At 37.8% G+C, this 9,296-nt stretch overlaps 2 protein-coding genes across 4 annotated transcripts; one reads left to right on the forward strand and one right to left on the reverse strand.

Moving 5' to 3' along the window:
* Positions 1 to 1,156: 1,156 nt before the first annotated feature.
* On the forward strand, positions 1,157 to 8,859 carry LOC118049160 (uncharacterized). Of its 3 annotated transcripts, none has more exons than XM_073407512.1 (5): positions 1,158 to 2,061; positions 2,189 to 2,778; positions 3,164 to 3,247; positions 3,473 to 3,617; positions 8,199 to 8,252. In XM_073407512.1, the coding sequence occupies exons 1-5, from the start codon at positions 1,795 to 1,797 to the stop codon at positions 8,235 to 8,237; spliced, it is 1,125 nt and encodes a 374-aa protein (XP_073263613.1). In that variant the 5' UTR covers positions 1,158 to 1,794; the 3' UTR covers positions 8,238 to 8,252. The 3 variants fall into 3 exon arrangements, with proteins under 3 accessions (XP_034914966.1, XP_073263613.1, XP_034914967.1); XM_035059076.2 differs by lacking the exon at positions 8,199 to 8,252 and adding an exon at positions 8,702 to 8,859 and having other exon boundaries at positions 1,159 to 2,061; XM_035059075.2 differs by lacking the exon at positions 8,199 to 8,252 and having other exon boundaries at positions 1,157 to 2,061; positions 3,473 to 3,810.
* LOC118049159 (probable beta-D-xylosidase 7) lies at positions 5,101 to 9,184 on the reverse strand. The gene is made up of 6 exons (XM_035059074.2): positions 8,771 to 9,184; positions 8,291 to 8,590; positions 7,700 to 7,869; positions 7,514 to 7,611; positions 6,228 to 6,992; positions 5,101 to 6,107 (listed from the first exon to the last, which is right to left on the reverse strand). The coding sequence occupies exons 1-6, from the start codon at positions 9,182 to 9,184 to the stop codon at positions 5,521 to 5,523; spliced, it is 2,334 nt and encodes a 777-aa protein (XP_034914965.1). The 3' UTR covers positions 5,101 to 5,520.
* Positions 9,185 to 9,296: the final 112 nt, after the last annotated feature.

Raw genomic sequence — 9,296 nt, forward strand, 5'->3', positions numbered from 1 at the left:
TTGTGGGTAAAAGGATGTTTGGGTTTGTTTCGGGAAAGATTCTACTTGGTTTTGATTGAGATTTCAAGCTGGAATTTGAGCTAAGATAAGCTATTATTGGGTCTAGTTAATTGGGACTGTCATAGCTGATTTTGAGCAGATTTTAGAAGTAGTATTTGGCGGCGAAGAGGGCTTTGATCATGGTTGATTTGGGTCTGGTCTACTGGAGAGAAAGAGACGGTGAAGGTTCGGTTTAGTGAGGGAATGGGTTTTCTGGTATGTGGAGGTTTGAAACGCGTTTGGTTGTGAGGCCAGGTATTGTTTGAAATTGCATTTTAACTTTGTTTTTTCTTAATTTTTTTAGTTTTAAATTATATTTTAAATATTGTTTGATATTTTGTTGTGATAATTTAAAAATTAAAATTTTAAAAATAAAAATATATTATTTTAATATTACAAAAAAAACACTTTTAAGAATAAGATTTACCACAGGCGAGTTGAGGGACAGGCTGTGGTAGGTGTCAGGAGCTGTTGGACAGTTGGGTGCTTGGTGAATTTTGGTAGTAAATGGAGAATGGATCGCTTGTGGTTGCTGAATGAGGGGCGTGTGGTTCATTTGGGTAGCCAGGTAGGTTTTTTTTAATCTTTTGGAAGACAGTGAATATTTTTTTCAAGGGTTTTTTTTTTTTTTGTGGGAGGGAATTTTTATTTCACTCTCTTATGCTCTCTTTTTACTCTTTTTTTTTTTTAAAATATATTTTGTCTCCAAATTTCCTATATTTTTTATTTATAAATCTCACTTCTAAATTTATGTATTTTATATGACTCAATAATTTGGTAGTATACTGGACACATCACAACCACTGGACTAGGAGATTTAGGTGAATATTTTCAAGGGAATCCTTGGAGACTTGAAAATTAGGTAGTGATTCTTTTAAATAACCCTGGTGACATGAAATTTTGCAAACCTTTTCAAGAGAAACCTTGGAAACTTAAAATTTTGATGAATCATTTTGGAGGATTCTTGAAAGCTTGAACTTTGGTGAATATTTTTGAAGGATCCTTAAGAACTTCAGTGAATTCTTTCAAAGAATCTTTAAGATCTCGGAGATTTGAGTACAACTTTGGTGCATGTTTTAATATTTTTAATTTATTTAAAAACTAGTTGACAAATTTATTGTTTCAATTTTGCTATTAATTTTTGGAAGTCTCAATGCCATGCTGAGTGTGAGATTGGAGAGCCAACTCATTGGTGTACCAAAATGTCAAGAAAAAGGATGAAAATGAGATGTCCAACATGCTACCAGCAAGGCCACAATAATTTGATATGCCCGCGTAAAATGGATATTGAGTATATTTAAGAGAATAATTTGTAAATTCTTTTTTCCCCCCTCAAATTTTATATTGCGTGTCGAGCTACCAAAAATTTATATTTGTTTCTTCGCCTCTCGTCATATTCCCTGCACAGAAACGACCTGATCTGATAATAATTGCTCATAATTATCCCCACCCAAGTTTAGTAGACTGGATATTAACATTGCAGGTCCGGGTCCAAAATCAAATGTGTAGGGCTGTGAATCCGTCCGCAGATAATAAAACCCGCACATAGCCCATTTTAAATGAAAAGGCTGAAACCTGACGAAGTTGACGGTAACGGAGAGCACCAAATGTGAAATCCACAGAAGTCAAAAATCTAATCCCAATCCCTAACAATTGCAATGACTATGAAATAAAACAGTAAAGAATCAACAGCAATGGCTTCGAACGGAAACCCTAAATTTCAGCTCCCCGTGTTACTCTCCCAACAAAACAACAATGGTCCTATTATTTCCATGGAAACCACTCCTATCTCTCCTACTATTCCTCTCCCTATTCTTTTACGAACACTGGATTTCAATCCCTTCCTGCAACATCGTACCCAACACGGATCTCAACCAACAGGAACACGACGTTGTTGAAGAGGAAAACGACAACGATGAGGTTTTGAAAGTCATGCTGGTCGCCAATTTATTACTTTTAGGATCTGACACTAGCTTTTTTAACCTCTATTTTAGAGATTATTACATGTCCAAGGTTTTCAAGGTAACAACAATTCATCTCTCTCTCTCTCTCTCTCTCTCTCTCTCATTCTCTCTTTCTCTTTTTAAACTTTAATCTCGATTTTTAATTAGAAGAAGAAATCGATTCTAATCTTTTCTATGGGAAGCAGAAATCTTTTTATTCCTTAAAGCCTGACATGCTGCTGGTAATGGGGGATGTTTCGGCGAGAGGGTCGACATTGACGAGGGGTAAATGGGTATCGGTGTTGCATCAGTTTCATGGAATGATAGGGCCATTTATTGAACTTCCATTTCATGTTGTTCTTGGTGATATGGATGTTGGAGGGTGTAGTGGGCTCGACTCAAATTCAGTTTATTGGATAGCTAGGAGTTTTCCGGGGCTAGATTCATCTGGTTGTGGTGCGTTTGATATTGACAATGTTAGTTTTGTTTCCCTCAACGCGGTTGCATTGCTTTGTGGTAATAATAAGTTGAGGTTTAGTGTTGAGAAGGCTGTAGAGATGGAAAGAATAGGTTCATGGATGGATTCGGAGAAAGAAATGAGTGATTATGGAGAATTCACGAAAATGTCTGATAGTTTTGGGCGGAGAAAGGATTTAGTGACATCTGGATTAGGTCCTGTCCTCTTACTTCATTTTCCATTGCATCGAGCGGGAAATGGTGGTTGTAAGGAAGGGAATATTGTTAGAAAAGCTCCTATGCCCTTACGTCAGGGCTTGAATGCATTAGAGAGTAGCAGGTGGGTGCAATTCTTGCATATGCTGATATCAATGGATTTTTCTTCTTCGCATGTTTTCACTGCTGATAGTGATAGGATCCTGTCATGTAAACAGTGATGTTTTGCACACTTTTTTCATGTCATATAATCAATATTTGTTCATGCACTCATCACTTTAAGTTAATCGTGGAGGTACAAGTATGATGTTGAACTCCCTGTGTTATTGTTGAGCGATAGCCAAGACATGGAGTCATATGTTTTCTAAAGTTTTGCAATGCTTAGTTGTCTTCCGATGGGAGTTTATAGTCCTTTCTAAGTGCCTTTTATTTTGTCTTATGAATTTGCTTGCTTGAACTTGCGTGATTGGGAGTTCTGTTTCTTAAAGTTTCCTTAATGTTTCCTTTAGGGGATATACTGGTGCTCCCTATGAGTTATGGAATACAATCCCTCCAAATGCTACGCAATACATATTTCAGGCTCTTAAACCAAGGTATTCTTACAAATCTTTATGCTGATCATGGATACTAGTTGCATTTATTGTGGAAAAGAGAATATTGGCTGATAATGTCTTTCACATACTCATATCGAGTTTAAAGGACAGATGAAGCAGATATACTAGTATTGTTGATGCTCGATGCATTCTGGTATTTTCCCAGAGTGCATCAAACAGTGACTTCTTAAGATGATTACCCGTGGCCCTTGCCCTTGTTTGCAGGATTGTTTTCAGTGCGCATGCACATGAATTTTGTGATCACACACACTCAGATGGGACACGCGAGATAACTGTCCCTGCAATGACATGGAAAGCAAGGGATGACCCTGGGTTTGTTTTTGCCACATTCAGAAGTGGTGGGAATACTGTAAGTGTCAGCTACTGTTCCCTTGCTAGGGAATCTCATGTACTAATAGCATACACTTTGATTTTGTTTCTGCTAATCACATTATGGCTTGTGGCAAATAAACCTTACAACATGTGTCTAAGATAGTGATGGGGAAATCCCTCTTCTATACATTTTTGTTGCATTCTTCAAAATTATGACCTTTCTTTTTTCACACTGCTAATCATGAAACAATCATTTCTTTAGAATCAGTGAAACAGAGATACAGGGGCAGGCCAATTGTCTGGGAATCAGTGAAACAACTTAAAGTTGCGTCTCATAATGCTGTGGATGACTATGAGATGAATCTGTCGACTCAACATTATGAGAACTTTTGTTGTTTCATTCTGTGAGTTTGTTGATAAGAAATGAATAGATGGCATAAGTTGTACAGTCTTTTTTAAGCGAGTTTTATAGGAACAAGGTCCAGTGACGATGCTGGTATTCTGTCTGAGAACAACTTCCTCAGGACGAGTGATGCTGGAAAAGTTAGATTTGAGGAGAAGTAAAGAGGGGAAAGAAAGAAGAAGCTAGCAAGTAGGAGCTGAAAAGGAGGAGAAAGGGAGAGCGAGGAAGGGAAGTCTACAACTTTGCAACTTTTATTAACACGTTAAAACTATAGTAATTTAAAAAATTACATATAAATAATAAAATTCTAATCACAACCAACAATTGAATTTACAGCCAACCAAATAAAAAAATTCAATAAAATAATTTAAGTTAAAATCCAATAAGAAAATCAAATAAAATTCAATAATATATGCTTGGATGAGCTTAATCTCTCAACTAAAAAGTGATAATGGTAGGGGTGAGTAAAAACTTGAAAAATCAATTAAATCAGGAAAATAAAAAAATTAACTAAAAAAATTGAATCGAGAAAAAATCAAATTAACTTATTAGAAAATCTAAAATTATTTTTGTTCAGTTTTGATTTAAAAAATCTGAGAGCAGCACTTAAAAAAAAGCAGTAAAAAATACTTAATTTTCTTTCCAATCCTAACTTAAACCAACCCCCTCTCTCTTTGCCTCTCATCTCTTCCAAGTCCCAACCCTAAATAAAACCAAAAAGTAGTCGTCTACAAGCTTTCTCACGTCTCTAATCTTCTGCATCTCTCTGTCTCTCTCTCTCTCTCTCTCTTAAATATGTTCTGTTTGGTTGCTGAGAAAACTTGCTGAGAAAACGAAGTAAAGTGAGATGATTATGCCAGAGTACAAATGCTACTGGAAGGCAGTGAATCCTGCGTCTTCGGGTTGCTAGATGGGTTCTCAAAAAAGTGCCCTCCTGAAAGCTTTGAAGATTCATTAAGGCAAATTTTGGTTATGGCAGAGATTTTACTGTAGAACTAAACTTGTCGGGACTAAGTCCCGCAATAATGTTGATATTGAGGATCTGTGACGTTTCATAATTTTTAGGAAAAATAGGAATATCTGCGCTATGCATTACTTTCTGAGCTGTTATGGTGCCTGAATAAAAAGATGAATCCTTTAAATCCACGCACGATCGCCAGGTTTCCATCATGCAGTGATTCCTAGTTCAATGACAGCCTAGAATAAACAGCTTTAAAGCATATAAATAAACAGAAATAACCAACAATCAGTCATTTTTTTTCTACCTAGACTACAAAATTTGGGAAAATATGGAAGTTAAGGAACTATTCTGAGATCTTCTATTTGTGCATTGACAAAACCTTTGCATGCCAATTACCAAACACCTTCCATGGTAGAGTCATACAATAAATTATGTTTTATGAAAAGATCGTTCCAATGTGATATTATTCATTCCAGGCATTTAAAAGGGGATATCCATTGTTGGGAGCCAATATGCGCTAACAAAAATCTAGCACATAACTGCAATCCCTTGTGCTTGAAGAATCATCACCGAGTGCTAAAATATTATAGTGATTGGGTATTCCTTGTCTCCAATAAGCAAGAACTGAGATCCTTCTTCCATCACCATCATACCACGATCGTCAGGATTGCTAAGGTGCTCGCAAGGGCTCAGCTCATATTGAATTTCAGCATTCTCCCCTGCATTTAAATTCACAGTTTGGAATCCAACCAACTTTTTGATTGGCCTTTCATTTCCAGGATTTGCTTGCCTCATAAAAAGCAATACTGGATGCTTACCTGCCATCTCTCCATGGTTTTTAACTCTGACAGTAACTGTAAACTTATTTTTTTCACAGAGTTCTTTACCAATATCTGAAATTAGCTTGTGTCTTATAGTATTTGAGTTCTTAGTTACTTGATTACTTGAAGCTCCCAAGTAGAGCTTGTTTTGTGTAACAGAGGCAAGCTCATAAGAATAGTTTGAGTAGCTGAGACCATAGCCGAATTCAAAAACCTTTTTCCCGTTGTAGAACCTGTAAGTACGGCCAGGATAGCCTGAAGATACTTGAGAACGCATTCTCATGTCTGTCATTGGTACTTTGGTGAAATCTTGTGGATACCAAGTCATTGGCAATCTCCCCCCTGCACGGCAACAAGATGAACACCATTCAATTGAAAATAGTTTAGCAGTAAAGTATTCATCCCTTCTTTCCTATGCCATTACCGGATCAAATTAATCTGCGCAAACACTTAATAATTCACCTGGGTTATGGTCGCCAAATATAATTTGTGCCAGTGCAGTTCCTCCAGCTTCACCCGGATAGCCAGCCCATATAATGCTTCCAATGTTCTGATCATATTTGGCGAAAGATACATCTACTGGACCTCCACAAAAAAGCACCAGAACAACTGGTTTTTTTGCAGCTTTTGCCACAGCGGTTATCAGCTCCCGCTGCTTCCCTGGGAGCACCAGGTCCACACGATCTTGCTCCTCCTTCTCTTGAGTTTGATCTAGTCCCATAACCAATATCACTTGATCTGCCCCCTTCGCGATTTTTACTGCTTGATTTATTGAAGCTGAAGAGCATGCAACCCTACTGCAACCTGGGTGATACCTGGTGTTCTTGATATAATTCTGCAATCCTTGCAGTGGTGTAACAGTTTTACAGGGTGGACCAAAATAGTTTCCAAGAAGTTTCGTTGCATTATTAGCATTGGGGCCTATAACTGCAAGGGACTTGGTTTCCAATTTTGAAAGCGGGAGAAGCTTATCAGGATTCTTTAGCAGGACTATGCCATCTTGAGCTGCTTTCAGGGCTAGAGCCTGATGCTCTTGGGAACAGACTTGGTCTGGAGCAATGTTGCCATACGGCTGTTTAGTGGGATTGCCATTGAATAGTCCTAATCTCATCCTTATAGAGAAAAGGTTGTGAAGGGCTCTGTCTATTTCAGATTCCGGCAATTTTTTCTTTTTGACAGCTGATTTGGTGTAGTTCTTCAAGTAATCACCACAGTTTACATCCATCCCTGAAATATTTTTTTGTTTGTCTAAGAAATTAGAAGACAGGCAAGTAAAAACTACAACTTTTTATGCACTTCATATGTTTTCTCTCTTGAAATTAGAAAGTTGAAACTAGTTCCTTAACCGGCTGTTGAGGCTGTTTGGTAGTGACACATGCAAGCCTATATCATTGCTACTGTGAATTGAGACCTGTTCCTTGATGTCTTGATCATTTCACTGTTTTAGGAAAAATGCAAAACCTTTGCACTTTATTTATAGCTTTGCCTAAAGGAAACGCTATTTAGTGGTACAATTGTCCAAGGGATTCTTTCCTCGGGACTTTTTTTTTTTTTTTTTTTACTGTTATATCTAAAATCAAATACACTGGACCAGATATGCAAATAAGGTGGATCTTTCCACTTGTGGGCCACACGATTCTTTTGTTCACTGAACATCTACACTACTTTTGCTTATTTGATATGTTCATTTAACTTGCAAACAAGTACAGGCTCTAGTATGGCCATAGAAAAGGAGAGAATCACAATACCGGCTTTAAGCACATCTGCAACAGCGTCTTCTGGTGATTTAGCGTATCCCTGATCATCGTGAATTATGGCGACTGCATCACAATCTGATGTGATGTACCTGATTATTTTTCCAAGAACAAAACACCAATGATCATTTTTCTTAAAAGAGAGAAAAAAATCCATCTTTTCAACATTTATCTCCTTACCCGTAGAAGCCCCACTGCCCTCTGGCCTTTTTAGACAATAGATTGTAATCTGCACAATTTGGGACCCCATTAACACGATTATAAGCACACATTATCCCACTAGCTTTTCCTTCTTGTATGCAGCTCTTGAATGGAGGCTGGTACGTATCCGCTAAATCCTGCAATGTGACCTAAACCCAGAAAAAGGTGCTGGCATGTAAATGAAACGGCAGAGAATTTCATTTTAACATGAATATCTTAAATATAGATTTGATTAATTTTAAGAAAGGAAAATAAACTACTGTGCAAAAGTAGAAACAACTTCCTTAACTTAAGCAATATATAATTCTGTGCTTCTTTAACTTCTATATTCTCTCCTTGACTGGTCAAAGATTTTTTGATAAGCCTATATTTTTGAATGGTCAAAGATTTTCTGTCGCTTAATGATCTAGTACCCAACACCTTGATTCGTCACCAATCTGTGTTTTTTTCCTGATTAAAAACTATTTGAACACATCAGGCAGCTGGACCAATTTGGGATCTTCCAATTTCTTTTTAAACATCGCACAGTGAAAGGAAAGAAGACAATCATGGCCATTGTGCATCACTTACTTGAGCATCAAAGATGAACCTATTCATGCCTTTCCATTTATCCAAGTCATAAGCAGTAAAATGCTTGCAACAAGCTGAAGCTTGAAGTTGCTCACCAAGGGTTCCTCCTCCAAAAGAGTCCCCTTGAACTCCTCTCACATATGACACTGCATACTTTCCAGCGACCAAAGGATCTTCTCCAGGTGTCTCTTGCCCTCTTCCCCATCTTGGGTCTCTAAATATGTTGATGTTTGGTGCCCAAAATGTCATGCCTGTAGCTTGTCCAGCGTTGTATATCCCTCTTGCTTCTTTTCCAATCACCTTCAAGAATCCATTCACAGATCAATAACGATTACTTTTGGATGTAGAGCTTCGTTTTCTTTTCTTTTCTACATATCCAAGTGACAAGGAGCTATATATCTTTTGCTACAGGAACTGAATCGGAAAAAATGTTAATGTAGAAACACAGGTATTGAGAGTCTAGCAGATGAAGTTACTTACTTGACCAATGCGATACCAAAGATGAGCATCAAATGAAGCAGCAGTCAGAATAACCTGAGGGAAGCTTGTGGCAAACCGAATGGTCCCGTTGAAACGGATGCCTTGGCGCACCGTGGTTTGAAGGGCGACACCATGTAATGCTTCAGACCACCATTCATAGGCAGGGATGCCAAGCCTGGGGATTCCTGGGGCTGTGTCAACAAGTTGGGATATTTTTTCATCTAATGTTAGTCTAGAGACAAGGTCTTCAACTCTTTGGCTTATGGGTAGTTTAGTTTGGCAAAAAGGGTACAACTTTGTTGATGGGTCAGATGAGTCACATGAGTATGGTGGTTGTGTTGACTCAGCATATAAGTGGAGTGAAGCAGTGAGGATGGCGATGAGGATTCTGAGACACAAGTTTTGCAGTCTCATTCTGTGAGTCTGTTGAGGAGAGCTGAACAGAGGGAATGGAGATATTTATTTTTGAAGAGAGGTAATGGGAATAAGGGCAGTGATGAAGCCAGTTTTTTTTTTTTGTTTTTTT

Source organism: Populus alba, chromosome 2 (genome assembly GCF_005239225.2).
Source record: "Populus alba chromosome 2, ASM523922v2, whole genome shotgun sequence".
NCBI lineage: Eukaryota > Viridiplantae > Streptophyta > Magnoliopsida > Malpighiales > Salicaceae > Populus > Populus alba.